A 20,575-nucleotide genomic window follows, 5' to 3' on the forward strand; every position below is an offset into this window, starting at 1 on the left:
ATTCGTTACCCTTTTTAACATCTGTTCCTGTATTACTGGTTTATATTGCAAGGGGCATGGTCAGAAGAACAATCTTCTACAATACATAAACAGTAGTAAATTTATTTTAAAGATAAACATACTATGCATCTCGAATTTACATACTATTCTGCCTGTGGTTATCGCTGCATAAGTAAGAGGCCAAGCTGTAGCATTTTAAACACCCATTATTGTGATCCTTATATTATGAAAGTGGATCAGTGCTTTTGTTATGGAATTTTAATGGACATTTTATTGATAAGAATAATGGCAACAGACAAAAATGTTTGACTGCTGCTGCTTTTCAAGTTTCTACATGGCTCATAATGCAAATTCTTAAACTTCAAGAAGTCTTATAGTTAAAATGGGCCGAAAAAACCCTGTCATGTTTATACTTAGTTTTTGTACTTTGGGATTACTTTGCAGACAAACATATGACCTTAGGAGATAATTTAAAAGAACTTGGAAAAGCAATGGCTGGAATAGGACAAACTGATTCAGAAAGAAGCGGTGACTTGAATTTCTTCAGCATTGAGCAAGCCAAAGCAATCATTGATTACTTGAATATCAGGTATTTATTTTTACAGGATCTGTTATTTCTTATTTGAATAATTTAATGTGGTGGGAAATGGGCTGATAAAATAAGTTAAAATTATTTAATTGAATATGTTCATACTGTGCCAACATACTGCAGACATCAAACTTTAAAACATTAGGAAGAAGAGAGAATATGCAAGTGGCAGTAAAGATCTGGCCTCAGACGTCAAAGCCCAGGAAAGAAATTTAGACTGGAAGTTTATCAAAATGTAAGATTGTGCTGAAAAGCTTCCTTCTGGGTTTTGTTTTGGGTGATAAAGGGAAACGGGAGAATAGCGTATAGAGAATGTTCTTGGTTTGCTGTTAAAACATTCTACTTTTAGATTCCAGCTGAACAAAATCCTAGTTCTTGTCTATAACTTTAAGTATTTGTCTGGCCTTGACAGCTGTAGTGGACTTCTCAAGTGGTTTAAAGTTATGTACTTTACAGAATTAAGGCTACAGTCATAGATGAGTCACAAAAATGCTGCATTTCAACATTAGCAAAAGTTCAGTATCTACATGAAAAGGTTTCATGACAGGTCTCTGCTTTTAAACAGAGACACAGAAAGAGATGCAAACAGCAGTAATTCAATTATTTATCTGAGAAAAAAATTAAGGGTCTGATAGCAGCCAATCATACCTCTCCATGTAAAGTCTTAACTATACAGTAAGGTATACAGACATTTCTCCACTGAAACACCATAGTTAGGACAGTGGCTATACTCATATACCACTGTTTCTAGTACATGATGGACAGAATGGTTCTCAAGCTGTTGTATCCCCCATGAATGTCAGGGGCAAGGAGATGGAAAATGGAGAAGGCACTACTGTAATATATGCTCATACACTGTACTACATCTGTACCTTTCACCTATCTGTACACCCATCTGTACCTAACCACCTGAATGGTGGTTAGAGGGAGACATTTTGTGGCAGATGGGCATAAAAAGTAAGGTCATGACTGATCTGTACATAGAATTGTTGGGAATTTTCTGACTGTTCTTTTGCTAGGAAAAGTTTAATACATCAAAGAGGTTTTTTTAGAGCTTTTTCTTGGATGCAGAAAAGTATTTCCTCTTGAAGACAGTCAAAAATACTGGGACGGCTGGTAGCCTTTTAGTTTAGGGTACTCAGATTCAGACTGGGGATTTAAACCCATCACAGGTGATTTCTCTTACAAGTGGGCTATAAAGTTTGTCACTTTCTCACTTTTTTTCTTTTGTTTCTTTTTTGTGGAAAATATGAAAAACTTCAGGTTCTTCCCATATGAAATAAGAACATCTCTTTAAATCTCAAATTTCTGTAGTCAAGGCAAACCAGTGTCCTGCCAAGTACTAGCCCTCAACTAAAAGGAAACTTGGCATTTAAGATGTCTCACTCAACTTCTTTTACTTCTCCCTTCCTGTCTGTGCCTTTTGTATATTTATTTGGAACAAATGTTCTTTCCAAATAGCGTGTCTATAGCTCTTGTGTAAATTATCCATTGAAAGATATCTTGTCCATGAAGTAATTCCTTCACAGTCGCAAGAATTTCATCCAAGAGATTAGGTGCTCCATCCTATATCACTGAAGTATTAACTGCGCAGGAATACAATCAAGCCACAGGACTTTTGTAGCAGAATGGTATTTTGGCCACCACATATGTGGTTGTGCGTTCAAACTACTCAGTTTATTATAAGTATGTGCTGTTGCAATGTCATGGTTATATACGCATACACTGAAATGTGTCATATGTTTCCAGTTTATACAATCCGTTATTTCAGTCATTTGAATTTTTTTTTCTAAATAAGAAGTGAATCAGCACACTTATGTGGGTGTATTTTGAACTTTATGAACTCAGAAATAGGTTGACTGAGTTTTATTGCAATTCAAATTAATGTATTACTTCAGCATTTTTTCTTGTTCTTCACTTTTTTTGTTTAATTTTAAATGATAGACCTATAGCTTTTTTTTTCTACTCAAGATAGTATGACATATTTTAGTTCAGATCACATTTTTACAGATGAGCTATAAACCCATGGGATTTATAATGGAAATGGGGACAAATGCTTAACCACATTGGCACAAACTGTGCAGCAACTATAATGACACCTTCAGGTTTGGTGGAAGGTGACAGTTATCATCTTTTTATCTTGTCTCCTTGGGCAAACACACATCAACATAGCTCTTGACATTGTCTTTCAGGAGGCAGTGGAGCTAGGGAAATATGTCATTGTTAATCCCCTTCAGATTCTCATATGACATCATAAGAGGGTCTGTTCTTAACAATCTTACTTGCATGAGTAAAATTATTTTTGTGTAATTGCTAAAAACGTTGGTATGGAATTTTTTAATTGTTCACAACGGATACAAACAAAAAAGCATTTTATATAATGCCTGATAGAAGAAAGAAAACTGCACTGTTTTTTCAAAATAAATACTGATGTAGAATTTATGTGATTTAATATAAAGAGCATTAAATGAAGGAATTCTTTCCTTGATATAGGATTAAGGGTGCCAGGTTGAACACAGTTCTGTTTAAAAATATATAAATAAATAAAATTCAGAAATGCCAAAAGTAATGACTTCTATTTTGGGGAATATTATAAATTATCTGTACCTGTAACATAGTCCATAAAGAATTTTCATAAAGAATTTCATAATACATTTAGAGGGAAAGGGGAAGAGCTGATTTTCAGGTGCTGTAAATCTGGCTCCTTTCCAAGGCACTGGAATAAATAAAAGAAAAAAAGTTTGAAATGTTAAGTTCTCCCAATGCAGTTTGAAAGATATATATCTTCTTTCTTGTGTGTCTGTGATGTTCATAAAATATTTTTTGTCTTTTTCAAATAATCCCTGTTGGAATTTTACCAAATAATAGGTGTGTATGTGAGGGGACTTGTATATTTCATAAATTGGTGTGAGTCATTTCCAGGTTAAGTCCTGAAGTCTGCTTAAACATAATTCCTATATCTCCACTGAAACATGGCAGGAATTCTTTGGTGAAGTACTGCAATAAAAATGTACTGCAAATGATATGGCAGATATTGTAACAATGTAATTAATGCCTGTGTGCTTTGGGTTTGGGGAAGGGAACTTGTAGTTTATGGTAGCCAAATTTCTTATGCAAGTTGGTAAACAAATTTGGTTTTTAACGAATGGTAATTGAGTGACTGAATTAAATGTAACTGTAGAATAAAACTTTTATATGGCACTTAAAGAATCAAATGTTCGATGAGGCTGCCATAATACTTCTCACCAAATTAGGAAATGCATCAGTACATATGCGCAAAAATGTCTGCACCCATTTGGGTAAAAATGTATTGGAAAGTTTCACAGATGCATTTGTCTAACTGCTGGAAGTTGTACTGTTGTCGTGTAAGAGAGGCAGGCTGTGCCGCCATTTTAGTCTCCTAATTCTGAGCTGCTTTCATGGGCTGGAAGAACCCCTGCTGTACATTAGTCGGCACTTTAGCACTGCTTAAATTACAGCAAATCGTCCCTGGTCTGCAGTATTTCATGGAACCTCTGGTATTGTGGCAGTGGCCTGTGGCAGTGTGTAAGTACTGGTGGTGATTCCAGGAAGGGCAGTTGGATAAAATAGTGCGTACTGAGCATTGACTCCCACAGCTGGCTTCCCCGTTACCTCCCAGAGCCAGGATTGTATTTCAGACACCCACGTCTCCACGCAGCACCATCTCACTTTGCACGCAGCTGGCTGGTCGAGCCCTTCAGCCGGCCATGCCAGGGTGCGAGGCTGCCGGGTGGGAGAAAAACCTCAGCGCCGTGGGGTGGTCAGACAGGGTGGCACCCATGGGGCTGGCTCTCCAAGAGCCTCGGGCAGTGCCACGTCTGAAAGAACAGCCTGTGCTGGGTTGTGTGGCCAGGCACTGGTATTGTAAACAAGTTTTCATAGCATTTGCATGATATTCTGCAGCTAGTAGCAGCATCTTTAGCATTAGCTAGATAATTGCGTATGTTGGGTGTAGTAGGTACTTTCATAGACCCATAGAAAAACTCAGGTTGGAAGGGACTTCTGGAGGCCATCTAGTCCAAAGACCTCCTCACAGCAGGCCTCAGTATTCCAGATGTGGCCTTGCAAGTAAGTGCCAAGCAAAGAGGCTTTGCCATCCCAGTTGATGGCTCTCAAGAAAAGAACCTGTGTCCTGTTCTTAGCTGGAAAGCACAGGAACCAATTACAGATGTTCCCTGCAAATATTGCTGTATCTTTTGTGGGTACATCAGGCAGAAGTGTGATAAACTCTTGGAATCATTCTTCAACCTGGACTTGCTATGAAATCACAGAGCTGTGTTTTAAATCATATGTCAAAATGACATGACAGAAGCCAGAAGTTCTGTATCATGATTTTAAGAGAACAAGTAATTATAACAGATGGAGTGTGACAAACCAAAGCTTTGATTAAACAAATGCCATATCATTGATCATTAGGAAAGGGAACAAGGAAAATTATTTAAAACATGTGAAAAGGGAAGCCATATATGTTTTAAGGAAGATAAATATTTTAGGTCATTGAGAAAGTCTGCTTAAAGTTACTTTTGTTGTAGTACACAAAACTCCAGTGTGTCAATCTAGGTTTTTTTAGTTTTTCTTTGAGGAAATACTATGCTGATTTTGAAACATGACCTTGAGAGAATAAATGCTTCCGTCCTTTATTGTTTTGGTGTTCCAAGATCAAACTTGCTCCCTGGACTGGCAGCCCATCCCAGAATCTGAAAGTTGATTTGGCTTTGTCCACTATTGCTGATATTAAAGGCATAAGTATCCTGCTGATACATGTTTCAGGAATTACTTTTTTCAGAGTAGAACTTTGTCTTCTCAGAGTTCAATTTCATAAGGACAAAGTGGATGTATTTTAAAGTATACTGTATTTTCTACAGCCATCTGATAGTAAATCCTGTAAATTAAATATTCTGTATATTGTACCTGAACTTAAACAACCTTTTCTTTTTAAAATTTGGAGTATTACCATGCTGGAGAGTAACTCTTAGTTTAACAGAATTTTTAATATTGTTACCTTTCCAAAGATTTACAGCTGTAGTAGTACTATATTCTCTTGTTTTCCAGCTTATTTAAACACTATAAACTATATGAGTACCTCTTCCACAGTCCTAGAGAAGAACTTGTGATAAGTAATGAGGTAAGTCATTTATATAGATGGAACTTATTATGCAGAGTTATTTAATGAATGAATGCACTGTGGCATATGTTTTATATTGCTCAAAGCAACTTCATGTCAACATTACTGCATTACTAACATAAAATGGCTGATTAAAGAATACAGGTTAGATGTTTTGATCTTCATATTCAAAATTAATTTTGGATTTCAAAAAAGTGTAAATGTACTGCTTGGTTAAGATGTTAGTTGTGTTAAATCAGGAAAGCTTTTGCATACGTATTTATAAGTTGATGCATGTAATTTGAGTTAGCAATGCATGAGTCTGACTCTATTTTAAAATCAATCAAAATCAGAAAAGGTTGTGTATCAAGCCTAGTCTGACCACAGTCCTGATATTTATGTGTGCATGTGTATGTACAGAGTTCTGTTTCTACTATAGCCACCAACAGTTAATTATACTGACTGTAAAGAAACAAGCTAGCTAGAAATTCAGTGTTTTGAAAGCATTCAGTTAATAATAGTGAATTGGCTTGACTGTAAACTTTGTCATGTATTCTAACTTACATGTGGAAAAAATACACAGGAAAATGCATTGATGCAGGATATGGCCTTTAATCAAATGGACAGATTCAATTCATCAAATGAACCTTCCTTTAGCCTGACTGTGTTTTGAGGATATATGTTACAATATATTGAAAAGGATTTACATTTATAATTTATATTAGGAGACAAATGGTTGCTCAGAGAGGCACAGTAGTACAATTTTTTTGATGGCACTTATATTTTAGCTCATCAGTACACAGTGAATTTAGAATTAATGCACTGGAAAATTTTCTTTACACTTTAAGCTGGTGGTTTGACTCTCTAAATGATGTGGGATAATTTCTTTCCGTGTTGCTTTTAAACAGCCATATTACAAAAAAGAAGGACTTTTCTTGACATGGATGCAAATATTTGGAAGTTATTCTCATCATTTGTAAGGTGGGTTAAAATTCCAGCTATGATGAAATCAGTGACAAAACCGTCATTAGTCCTGCTCAAGTAGAACAGGACTTCAGTGTTACTGTGTTAGGGTTGTTGTTTTATATTAACTAATTAGATCAGTGGCTGATTAGCACTTTCTAATTGGTAAAATTATTTTTAATGAGGCTTTGACTAAGTAATTTCTTCTGTAAATTTGGGTAATGTACTTTATCAGTTGTAGACCAGCTTAAAAGAAATGTCTTCTTAAAACCCATTTCTGGATGGCTGAGATCAGTGTATACTGTCCCAGCCACGGAAGAGTGATTGCTTTGCACTGTCTGCTGGGGAGTACCACCTCTGCTGAAGGTACCACCTCCACTAGGGAATGGCAGAAATGTGTTTCTGTGGATTACTTTGGTGATGATCCATCAAAGGAACAAGTGCAATCTACAATAATAACTGTCACAAAAACCTTCATGACAATTTTCAGCCGTAATGCTTTTACGGCCATTTCTTACCTATGCGCCAGTTCAGTTTAATCCATCTGTTTTGTATTCTGAGTTCCATGGCAGAGAGTCTTTAATTTGTCCAACCACACTGCAATGCCCAAGAAAATCAATACTTATATTCCTGTAGAGTTTATTTTGATAGGGTGGTACATTGTTCTTCAATAAGTAACAGTTTAAGGCATTGAAGCTACACATACAAATTTATGGCATTATTTGCACTTGCTTTATGTGTTAAAATGTGATGAGAGGTGAACCCAACATAGACTTCAAGTTGTTTTGCTACAACTTTGTTATATTTAGAAATGCTTATCGATATAGGAGAGCATTACCTTCTATGCTTGCAGTCCCTTAGATGAACAGCTCAAACCCTGAAAAGTTAGTGGGGCTGATGTGGTTTGGTGTGTATGGCTATGGCAGAGCACACCTGGAGTTGCGTGCTCTGCAGTGCATCTGCTCAGGGAACAGAACGGGGCAGGAGATCGACCGGGAAATCTGCGTGCCGAAAGTAGACAATAAATCTGTGCTGAAAGGCTGACTGCTGTCTCGCTATGTAGATCAATGTCTTACCAAAAAAAAAAAAGTTCATGTAGACACACCACAGGCCACAGCTGGATGTGATCCTTTCCCTAAGCTGAGTGCTGCTAATGTCTAAAAGGTTTTCTTTTAGCTCCAGCGATAAAAGTCTGTTCTTTTGGAAAGGGGAACTGTAAATTGTAATGGCCAGATTTGCCCAAATAACAAGAACCATGGTGTTCCAAGACCTTAATTACAGTATTATCTCCTTTTGCAAATGAAGACTTTGAGACAAGTCAGTGAAATGACTTGCTTCAACTAAAATGATTTGCTTCGACTGAAATGGCTTACTTTAGCTCAGTGAGTAAATTTGTGCTCCATGTGTGCCGAAAGTACTACCTACTGAATCAAAGTCCAATAGCCAAATGAGAAGACCTGCTTCTTTGAGAGATGCAGCTACAACAAATAAAAGCAGTGCTTAGTGTTGTGATGGATATCCTTTCAGAGAAACCGCAGTATGTGTTTTCCAGAGAAATCTTATAGCAATGGATTGTAAACTCATTGGATTTTATTTTTTCTCTAGCACAGGCAATTATACAGTGTTCTCAATCAGGTTTCCTTTTTGATCTTTCACTGCAGTTATTTCCAAGTGACCCTGTCATTTCCTGTGTAGAATAAAATCAGACAAGAAAATGGAAATGACTCAAAACTCAGTTAGATTATGCATACAATATCTGTGGCCATGCCACTTAACAGAATTTAAGTAACTTAAATGTGGCACGTAATTAGTGGAGCTTCACAGTCTGATTAATATTCTGTGTTTGATGCAGCTAGCATAATAGAACCACCTTTGTAAAATACAGACAGTATTTAAGTCTTAAAAAAAAAGTAACAAATGCCTGGCTAATTTAAATATATTTTTATGTTGGCTAAAGCCTTCAAACCAAACTGCCTGAGGTGATCGTATTGCCTAGGAAAAAAAAAAAAAAGGTTAAAACTGAAAGACATGAATGCTTGGTTAGATGATAAAACACACATCATACATCTAACCTACTTTGGCAGTATTTAAAATTTAAAACTTGCCTTTCCAGCTATCAAATCCCTTACTTCTCCTTCATACCAGATCTACAAAGATCTATATATTATGTATGCATGAATACCTGTTAGAAAACATGACGGTACAAGGAATTACTTAGAAGTGTTAAGATTGCCAAGTAAATTCGTTGCTTTTTTTCTGTTACTATTATGAGCAGTTCCCCACATTTAAAATGATTACAGGAGAAGCAGTGCTTTAGCTGTTCTGTGGCTATGATCCAAAATAAAATGCATGTAGCGCTAACATACCAGAGTTCTTCAGGAATGTTGTTGTTAAAGATACTGTTTTTTCCTTTTTCCCATTCTGGAGGTTTTACTCTCTAGCTGTGATTTAGTACACCTATATTAGCCTGCAATTTCAAAGAAAGCAAAAGGAGTACAGACTAAATCTTGATGTGCAGGGATTCAGTGGAGCGATTCCTATTAACACATGTCAGATCTTATAACAAAGGTTTAAATTGTTAATACATGAATTGTGTGGAAGTTTTTATTCTTTTCTATTTCTATGTTCAGTTAATTTATTTTGCTTTGATGGGATGATATATTACAGCACATCTTGTATTTTTTTTCTCACATTTACAAATTGTACCTTATACTGCAGTTCATGTTTCTGCTGCTCTCTGTTGTGTATTTTTGGATGGAATGAGGCTAAGGTCTTTTGGGATTATGTCTGCTTTGAAACATTTCCTAATAAAAATAATGTGGTTGGTAAATCTAGTTTTATTCCTAGTTGCTTTAGCCAGCCTGATGGAGTAATCTGCTATTTTATGGCCCAGATGACTAGCTAAGTTTGACTTCTTGAAATAGTAGTGTACAATGTAATTTTCTTTAGAGATGTCATAGTGGGTCAGGTTGCAATAAAAATATCGAAGATTAAGTTTAATGGCAGTGCAGATTCAGTATTATAGCAGTCACTAGATATCATCCTCTGTACTTAGAGTTCCAAAACAGTTTCCATTAATGCCTTCTTTCCATGTACTCCTTACTTGCTGAAACATTAAGCTTTCGGACTATGTCTGGTCTTTATCCAATTGTGGGGTTTTTGGGTTTTTTTTTGGTGAAAGTTTGAACAAAATCCTTTCTGTATTTGAGTTTAAGGGGGTGGATAGGAAGAATATACTATCTGAAAGCTAATAAAGCTTTTTTTCTGATGGCAAAAGACCTGAAGTCTGGTACTTGACTTTGATATGTAATCCTCATTAGGTGTTGCATATTTAGATTGGTTAATCAATCATTGTTTAAACAAATTTGCTCAATGATTTCTTGAGAACTGCATTTTAAAGATGTATGAAACCAGAACATTTCCATAAGCGTATCAGTTCACACTAGAGAGATTCATTCCCCAGCTAATGGAGTGCATGCTTTTCAAAGCTTGGAGGTTTGTATTTGTAACAATATTTGTAATGCTTAAAAACCACTGAGCTGATTTTCTGTAGCTTTGTTTTGTAAATATCACCATGGCAAAGACATCAAGACTACTTTGAAGGAAATAAGACATAGGACTGGAAAGGACCTCTTCAATTGTCAGCTCTAGTGCTACTTTCTCATAGGAAAAAATATATATAATCCTCTTCAGAAACTTGTCAAACTCTGGCTTAAAAAGTTAACTTTTTTGTCTTTGCTCTTCCAGTTAGAAAGCTGCCCTGGTGCCTGGTTTCTGTAATGGTTATAAAACTTCTAATTTCTAGTCTAAGTGTATTCATGACAAGCTTATGTGCATTTGTCCTTGTGCCAATTTGTGCCAGTATTGACCTTTAGTTCTTGTTCCATCCCCAGTGTTTATTTTTCTAGTGTATAAAGAGACAGCAATCTTATTGTCAGCCTTCATTTAGCTAAACTAGAAAAGCCAGCCTTCTCTAATCTTTGCTTTTAAGTAGGCTTTTGATACATGCGTTCTTACATACGTACCAGCCTCTAGTCATCCGGTTGGCCTTTTTCTATAATTGTTCCACTTTAAATCAGTTTTGTTTGAACATAAGTGACCAAATTGACATAATATTATTGCTGAGATAAAAGCAAGGCCTTGTACAACATCAATAGTGCTTTCTTTTTCTCTACTGGGAATAGCCTACATGATAGGTCCTAGAATCACATTTTATACCTGTATCATGTGGCTGCCTTGTCGTAGGTCTGCTATTCTGGTTCTCCTTTAGTACTGTATTTTCCAGCTGAGGTACTCCCAGTGCACAGGAGGTTTTAAAAAAATTATGTCCCTACAATGTCACCTCACAATTTGTCATTGAATACAAGAGTGAATAGTCTTCAAGTTCATTCAGTCCCATCTGTACGATATTCCTGGCTGCTCATGAACTGATCACGTCTCTCACATTTCTTTTGTCTAGAAAATTAGTTATCTTATTAAATAAACTATGAAATTAGTCTGGCATCGTGTACCTTTGGTAAACTGATGTTGTGATATATCCCATTTTTCTTTAATTTCCATGTCCTTATTTATTTTTTCCTTCAAAACGTGTTCCTCAAGCCTTTACTGCTATGAAGGTCGAAACTGCAGCTTCAGGAGTAGGTTCATTATTTTACAATTATGAATGTTTAAAACTAGCAAACTTGTACTTTGTCTTTTGATATGTGAGGGGAAATTTTTGATGTCTGTTATAGAAGTTTGTAGTACCCAGGACCGGATTACTGAAGTAGGCGGCTGGAGAGCCAGTGGGTTTTGTGACAAAAATCACTGATATTCAGTCCTTTGATCTTGAAGCTTGCTATGGCTATAACCAGAGAGATCTTGAAGGACTTGTGATTTGTCTGAATGAAAAGTGGAGTCTGTTGGAATTGTATGCAGTATTACTTGAAATATTTTAAGCATATCTTGCACAGTAGAAACCACCTTTGTTTTCAAAGATCATCTTTGGTATACTCAGTTGCCAGTAGTGGAGATGATATACTGACCTTTAGCAGTTATGTTTCCATGTAGGTCACATGCAGATGGAGTTCTACAGCAATTTTAACATTCCTGAGTTTTGGTAGCTGAACTGTGCTGCCCTGAAAGCCAGCAAGAACTCCAGAGAGTTAGTGGACTTCGTAAGCTGGTGCTGACTACTTTTACAAATTTTGCTTTAGAGAATGACAAAATGTTTTTTAAATTATTTTCTTAGGAAACATCAAATACAAAACAAACCTGCTTTTTAATTCAGTAACATGCGTGAAGTCATGAAAGTAAAAATTCAGGCAGGAAAAAAGCTGCATACTGAAGGCTATGCCTTCAGTATGCTGAGCACTATGGTTCTGACCCAGCCAGCATTTAAACAAGTGCCTCTTTTTAAGCATTTGGGAACTTTTATTTCAATGGACCTATTCACATACACAGAGTTAAACTGAGAAGTGACTGGGGTCACATTGCTCGGCACCCTGGAGGATGAAAAGCTAAAGACACTAGAGCAAAAAAATTTTGAAGCTTATCATAACTTTTTATGTCAGTTGACAAAGCATCACATTTTTTGACTGTATGATGTTAAACAAGAGAGAGAGGAAAAAAACTTGAATTGTTGGCAGTAAAACATTTCTGGAACTGTGCAGGAATTAATATATATACAGATGTGCTCTCTGAGTTTTTTAATTATTTATTTAGAAAGTGGCTTGATTTCTCTATGTGTGTGTATGTAAACATACATAGTTCTGATAACAGCAGTAATGGCTTATTTGTTTGCTGGAATGCAGGTCAACTAGGAATTGTAGGCTTTGACTGGAAGGACAGACAGTATATTAATGACAGCATGTTTCTGCTATTCATCAGAATGTTGTAAGATCCAAATGACTAAGTGCTATATCAGAAGACTATAGCACATGTTTAAAAATATTTATCAATCAATATGTAAATTTTAATGGAAGACAATGAGATTGGTAGAAATGTATTGACTTGGGGAAATCTTAAAATGGTTAAGCAAAGTACCTGAAGGTAGACTATTAGGATATGAATTTTCTTTTACTTTTCTAGTATTTCAGAATGGCTTACTCTGTTGATGCCCTTTGGGTTTTCTTGTTGTTTTACTTGACCAGCATAAAACAAAATAATTGGAGCTGAACAAAGCTCAGTAATTTTGTTTCACAGAAGATTCTGAGATTTTTGCAGTTTGATTTAATTCCAGTTTAAAACAAAAAATAAACACTTTTAACAGAATTGCTATTCTGACATGTCTCTATTTAAAATCCCTCATACCAAAGCAGCGCTCTTGAAGAGAGCACTTACTACACCCAAGCTCCATCCTGGCGTCATACAGTGTAGTTGGCTCTACTGGAGCAAGGTCCACGTGATTCCGGGGTCTGCGATGTGCCCTCAGCTGCCCATAAGGCATGTTGTTGGGGAGCCAGGAATCTAGGTTGCTAGGTCAGCCAACGAGGCAAACTATGTCAAAAGAGCTTTGTACATAAGCTGGTGGGAACCAGGTAAGCTGCTGCTGGCATGTTGGTAGAAAGTAATTTGCGCAAACTCCATCCTAATTTTTTAAGTAGTTCAAAGAACAACATTTGTGAGGAATCTGCCAAAATAAAAACAAAAAAGACACATTTTATTTGAATTAACCCAATGCATTATGTCCACTGCAGAACAATACTATTTTCAGTGTTAAACTCTTCCATGTTACGTAGCACGGATCAAGGAGTTATTCAAGAAGGTACTGTGTTTCATCGGTATTTTGCTGGTTCAAATTTAGCTGCTTTTTTATTATTATTATTTTTTATTTTTTCCCAGCAGATACCATTTCGGTGCTTGCTGGTCTGGTGTGACTTACTGGAGACTGGTTTGCCAGAGCAATTGCCCTATTTCCAAAATTTCCACCATCATTTCTGTTCATTGGCAGACAGAGATCCATGAACTTATACTACCGTGGACAGCTATTTTTGTACCCCATACCTTTATCTGCAGCTTTTCATCATCTTGAAGATTAAATTGTATTCATAAAAGTATCTGTGGAATGGACAAGTGATGTTGTATTTCATGGGAATGTATCCCCATGGGTGAATATTTATGTATCAAATTCATATATCTTGTGACCTTATGCTATGAATAACATGTTGGCCTCATTCATATAAATAAACAGCATGGCATTTCTTTACTGTGATGATTTATAATCAATATATATTTTTATAAATTTTTATCCTTTTAGTTGGTGTTATGAGGACGAATGTATTCAAAGTCTAAATAACAGAGAAGTTTTGCAATCCTTTAAAGTCCCTTTTTAAAATGCACCAGAAAGTTTGTACATTTTCTAATTTCACCTTGAATTTTATGACTTGTCATAAGATACAACATAAAGTATTTTTACTGAACATTGAATCTGATGTATTTGAATATTTAATTCATAAAATGTTATTTTGATTTCCTATAAATTTGCTAAGCTCAGCAAAATGCAGTGTTACTAATTAGAAAGCTGAGTTTTATAGGATGTCTGGTTGGTATGTGAGGTAACTTATATTGCTACTTAGGCTTACATTTAATAAACCTTAGCTAGGAAAATTGTTTAAATTTCAAAGAAAAGATAATAAATAAAATGAGGGCATAGAATATTAATGTGAACTGTGCCTTTATTTTGTTAAAGCATTCAAAGTTAAATAGTGGTGGTCTGTTAACAATCTAGGGCTATTTGGCAAGTCTTTAAACTTACTCAATAATCAAAACATAAAAGGACAATGGAAACTTTTCACAATAAAAGAAAAAGGAGTTGAGTACAGAAACCAAACAAATTATTCTCTGCTTTTTCTTGGTAAGGAGGTGAACTTTATAGGAAGGGCAGCAAGCTCTGAGTTAGGGTTGCCTTTTCCTGTCTTTGTTATAAATTACATCTGTCTGTGAAGAATCCTCTCCAGTTACTTCGTGGTTCATGGCTACGGGGGAGGTGTGCGTGTCTGTCTGGAATGGAGCAGAGAAAGACAGATGGGGGGGAGCCTTCTTTTAATTTTACTGGGTTTTTTTTCACTTAGGAAATGGCAATTCTTCACATTAATTTGCCTTGCTTACTAAATATACAGATGGATGAAATTCCTAAGATCCCAGCTGTGTAAATAGAATATTAACAAAACAACTGTTTTCTTCAACGTTTGTATTATTTGTTCTTTGTAGCTTGCTAGACTTTTGGAAGACTTCGACACCATTTAGGTTCAGTGTAATCATTCAAAATGTTTTTATTAGGGCTTAAATGGGGAAAACATTTGGCAAAGGGATGGACTTTATCCAAAGCATAATGCTTGATTCTTTCATGAGAGTCCGAATACACTGCAACAATATTATGACCAGAAATATGGGAAGAAGCTGCCAAATGGTACTGGAAGGAGAGCCATATACTTGGGCTTAGTGCGCTCTTCATGTCCTCCTTTCCCCGTACCTAGTGAGCATCTAAAGAGGATAAGCTGAGATAGCCCGTGTGCAGCTATGCAGATAGGAGAGAAAAGGGCCATGACCAAGTTCCTATACTATTTCTTTCATCATTTGATCCTGACGCAGGAGTCATTTACAGGATGCTAGCAACAGAGCAGAGGGGGAAATTTTGTCCTTCCCAATCCCCTTCTTCAGTGTGGGCTGATGGCCAGCTCCCACCAGCTCCAGCCTGCTGAGCTTCACTATCTCTTGTTCTTCTATTTTGGGAAATAGGTTCCTGTCTGTAACTTTCATCAGCCTTAACTAACCTCGCGCTTTGTGAGTCTCCCTCAAATCCATTGCATTGCTTATAGAAGCTAAGACTTCATTATGCATTTCCAGCTATTGCACTCAGAAAAACAACATTGAATAGGTAGACTATACTGTATCTCCTCAGGGTGGGCTTGAAAAGGCAGCAGCAGGAGTCTTTTAGAGTGTTTCATGATTAAGACAATTATCTGAAGTATTTTATGGTTTGGCTTCCCATTGCACTGTTGAAAATTTGGTAGTGAAGTCATCTTGAGTCTCCCCTTGACCAACTTAAAACAGCTGAGGAGGAATACTTAATTGTTTATACCTGATGTTTACTTTTTCTTACTTGTAAGAGTGGGCAGAATCTTTGGCTGACCTTAAGATGCTAAGGTGGTGAGTATTTGTATGAACTTTATTTGCCCCCCCCGTCCCCCCAGCTGATTTCACCCTCAAATTTTGTCTTTGTCTCAGTTTGCAAAGCCTATGCCAGAGCCCCCCTAGGTTCTGCAGAGTTACACTGCAGATGGTGCTGTGTCCCAGATAAAACCCAAACAAACATGCATTTTTCAGCTGAAAGACATTAACATTGCGCTCTCCGCTTTTTATGTTGAGTGGTCCTTCTTATCTTTTGGTTGGTTCTACAAGAATCCAACAATCTTGTAAAAACATATTGCAGAAAATATTGTTACTGCTCTCACAGCACAGAACATTTTGCATGAATTACGTGCTAATACATGTATTACTCTATTTTCTTAGTGTTAGAATTCATGTGCTGGGTAAAAGTTTTGTTGTCTCTGTTCTATTCAAATAATGCTACACAAGGAACAGTATCTTCTGTGCAGTTGCTCTCTAGTTTATTTTGACTGTGCATATCAAATTTGGCTTGTGAATACAGTCTAAGGAAATGGCATAGATTCTAAGTGATAAAGATGAATGTTGTGTGCTTCATTTATAGCAAGGCCATCCAAATATGGTCTCAGAGTTGTGAAAACATCCCGTGCTTGAGAAGTCTTGAATTTTGGATTGATCAAGGCTGTGGGCAAGTTTCAAGCACTAAACAGGCTAGAATTCAGGTCTATATCTTCAGATTCACTGAATGTTGTGTGTTGTGAATAGATTTGCAATACGTTGCAACCATTGACAATATGTGTACTACTCTTGTTTAATAAAATGGAGGAGTGATAGGGATGTTCCTTAGAGCTTATTCTACTTTGAATATCTGCCTAACATTCTCTCAGAGTTTTTCTTCGCATTCATTTTGTATTCATGACAACCATTTATCATTTTCATCTCTGTCTGTTATACATTCAGGATTCTTAATGATTTTCTTTTGTTCTAAGGAAAATACTTTTCCAGCTTTTTGTATTCTTCAGGAGTTAGGATGTAGTTGAAGATTTACATTTGGAGAAATGTTAAATTACCTATAATGATCATATTTCAAATGAAGTATTTAAGGGTTTTACCCTCACTTAGGCTTGTTGCAGGAGACTATTTTCAATTTTTAGCATTACTGTTGTCCCTGCAGTCCTAGATTAAGAGAAAGTGAGGGCTAGAGGCTAGGTTGCTGACTTTTTTCTTTTTTTTTTAAAGTCCTACCAGTGGTGCATTGTGGTGCCCTCAGGTGGGGTTTCTAAAAACATCATTACGTTTCTGTCCATTTTGAGAATGACCCCTTGAATCTATTGATAGGTGCATGTATGCTGGTATGTAACTCAGTACTGAAGCATTCTTTTCTGTTTAATGATCACATTTTGTTTGAGAAATCAAGAAATTGTCAAGATGAAAGTAAGGAGCCAAACGTTACTCATTTTGCCACGACAGAGATTTTATCTTTTGTCCCTTCCTCCTTGCTGCGCTTGCAAATATAGCTCTCTGAATTACTGAATGTAAAAATAATATCCTTTTCTTTGCATCCCTGGCATAGCAAAACACAATAGAAGTTAAAGACAGCATTTCAGTCTTATCTCCATGTTTCCTAACTACTGCTGGTTTGACTTCAGTTCCTACTCTTGTTATTCATGCTGGTTTTATTGCAGTGTATTTAATTGTCTCTCTTTGCTCTGATCAATCCTCAGTTAAATGGGTAAATAATAAAAGAAAGAGGGTACATAATCAAATTACCAAAAGTAATTGGTCAGTCCAAGCATTACTGGAACTTTGTAATGAGCGGAAAGAACAGGGCTTTGGTATCAGAGTCATAAAGACCAGGCCTTTAAAACTGACAGTGCAAACACATTGCTACATTGGCACATTTTTTGTGAATTTAAATTACAAATTATTGTGTATAATCAGAATCAGAGCAACTGAAAAATCATACAGCATGGATAGACTTTATTAATTTTGGATACAAATGACAGACATTAGACAAGCTTAGAAGTCTGACAGACTAGGAGAATCTTAATATTTGACAAGTGCAAGATAAAATGAGAACTTGTCTTGTGGATTTTTTTTTCTTTCATAGTAGCAGGAACATTACACAAACTAATAAGCAGCAAACCATATGCATTAGAATAAAATGTAGAAGTCTACGGTAAGGGAGCTTATTTAGGAAACAGGAAAGTTTAAAGACTGTACATGAAACAGCCAACAGGACATGCTATATTAAACAGGGGACTGTGGGTTGCTCTGGAAATTGGGAATTAGACACTAAATTTTTTCAGTGCTCGATTGCCATTTTAATACATTTACCACTTTGCAGACTATAACATGAATTGTTCTTGTTCCACTTCGTAGTGAATAAATACAATTAAAAAGACAACCTGCTTTCTTCCTTAGCACTTAGCTGTTAATATACTACTAATTTTAGAAGCAAAATTAATTGCTTAATCAGATAGGTATCAGTAACTCCAACCTATACAGAACTATAGAATTTGATTTTTTTATTTTTATTTTCCCTTTTCCTTTTCTGCCAAATCAATGGGGAAGAATGGATGAAGAGTAAAGAAAAGGTAGCACGACTGTTAACAAACTCAACCCTGCTCTGTGGAATTCAGTTGTATAAAAGGCCATTTTTATAGATTTGTGCCACTTACAGGATACTGTGTGTTAAGTCCAGTAAGATGAGTATGGCAGGGGGAATAAATAAAGGTTCTCATTAAGAGTACACTAAACTTGCCCAATGCTACAATAAACAGTAGTGGTGCAGTGGGGTATTGCAGCTTCATTTTTACCTGGGGGTCAGGTTGACTCTGTCAACCAGTTCCCTGTTTAAGACCCAATTTACTTGGGCTGCATAAGAACTTCAATGTGATGCTAATATTCTACTGAACTCTATCTTCAGGGAACAGTAATTTCTACTCATCAACAACATCTTGAATTTGAAAATTAAAAAAATTGTGGAGATGGACACTTTTGGACAAATTCATCATGGGATAACCCATGAGAAGGCTTTTATTGTCTGTGTTTCTTTTACTGCTGTTAGGTATAAATTTTGAATGTGCAGTTAGGATTTACAATCCAATCCACGTATCCTCAATCCACTGTACCCCAAGTAATTTCAGGGAATCTACTAGGATTGTATCTAAAATAGACGCTACATTGCCATGGTAGGTAATGCTAGCAAAATTGGGCCTCAGACTGAAAACTATTAAATTCAAAAATATTCTTGCAAAAATGCAAATATCCCATATTTACAGTTGTATAAAATACTGCTATAGCTTTGTGATATGTGTGTATGTATAAGTAGAGTAGAAAGTGCTGTATTAGTTCATCTTGTGGATCATTCCCAAATAAGACTTCATATTCAAAACATTTTAACTAATTTTGCTTTGTATTTTCTGTAGTAAATTACGGACCCTAGTTTTCAACATTGAGAGAAAGTTGCTGCAGTATTTCTGCAATATAACAGGAATTATATTTGTTAATATACTTTGGGAGCATTTAAATTCTAATCACACAGATGAAAGGAAATTTCAAGTAATGGCAAGTAAATTTAAATTACACAACAGTAAAGACTTTCATACCTTTGAAAATATTTCAGCACCGGCTTTTTTTTCCACTCACTTTGATTATCCATGATCATAGCAGCAGAATTCTATTGCTGTTGCCATAATTTCTAAAGCATAACTGTGCTAACATGAAATATGTATATATAGGTATATTTGCCAACTTGTTTTAATCTTTTCATTCGCTTTCCACCTCATGTACTGGGAGGGGCTGCTGATCAGTACACTGGCTGAAGGAAAATGCAGAATTGTTGCAGGAGAAGATGTAGATACGCAGGCAACATTTGCAGAAAAAGTAAGCTTTTTTACTGTGGCTTCAGAGTGAAGAAAGTTAGGTTTCCATCCCATAAAATCTGCCTCTTAGACCTCTGGGATCCCTCAGTATGCTAGCCAGCATTTGCTGGCCATGCACTTGCAAGTGTCTCACAAGCACTGTGTAAAAGAGTATTTTTATGCCACATAAACTTGCCAGGTTTGCACCCATTGAACATTACTCTGGATCAGGCCTCATAAGCTATGGATGTCTAGTAATCTAATTCATATAGTTTGGCTCCTTCTGCAAGCCGGGTCTTGACTAACATAAAAAGCTGCAATACAAGACACTTAGTGACCATGGGAGGGACGAAGATTCTGTCCAAGGAAGCATTTTCCTACCCTTCTCCAGCTTGACGTCCTCCTGTCATGAGACTTTCCACCTCTTCAGTAGCACCTGCTTATTGTAAAAATGAGAAGGGGGGACTAAGCACCACTGTGACCAAAAATAGAATTCCCCAGGTTTTTTTATTGCCATGTTTAACCTCTGTTCCTTTAATCATATGTACAGCAGGAGAAAGGGGATGTGCTTTAACAATTTGTCAGGTATTAAGCAGTGCAAATTTTCAGCTAGAAATCATGCTATCAGTTGGAAGTAAACAATAAGGCCACATATATTTAATTTTTAATAATTTCTTAGTTATGCTATTATTTTAATTACATTAATCAAGCAGGCTCCAACACTGCAAGCCTTAGGGCTTGAAGTGCAATTTCAATGCTTTGTAATAAATTTGCCAAACTTTGGAAAAAGATGAAATGGCTTAATATTAAACATTTGCTTGATTTAAATTTTACTAACCCATGCACTTTATAATTCATTTTTTTTCAGTGCAATGTACTGCCACAGCAGAACGATCATAATAGTAATTGTGAGTAAGCGTTCCTTTTGCATGCAGGTTTTGCTTA

At 36.2% G+C, this 20,575-nt stretch overlaps 1 protein-coding gene across 1 annotated transcript in view; it reads left to right on the top strand.

Annotated features, from left to right (window-relative positions):
• Positions 1 to 20,575, top strand: part of CABCOCO1 (ciliary associated calcium binding coiled-coil 1) — a 92,108-nt gene that overhangs the window by 52,167 nt on the left and 19,366 nt on the right. The window contains exons 4-5 of the mRNA XM_075504135.1: positions 445 to 589; positions 5,663 to 5,735. Coding sequence (XP_075360250.1) covers positions 445 to 589; positions 5,663 to 5,735 — 218 coding nt within the window. The remainder of the gene's footprint in view (positions 1 to 444; positions 590 to 5,662; positions 5,736 to 20,575) is intronic.

This window comes from Mycteria americana, chromosome 6 (assembly GCF_035582795.1).
Source record: "Mycteria americana isolate JAX WOST 10 ecotype Jacksonville Zoo and Gardens chromosome 6, USCA_MyAme_1.0, whole genome shotgun sequence".
Lineage (NCBI taxonomy): Eukaryota > Metazoa > Chordata > Aves > Ciconiiformes > Ciconiidae > Mycteria > Mycteria americana.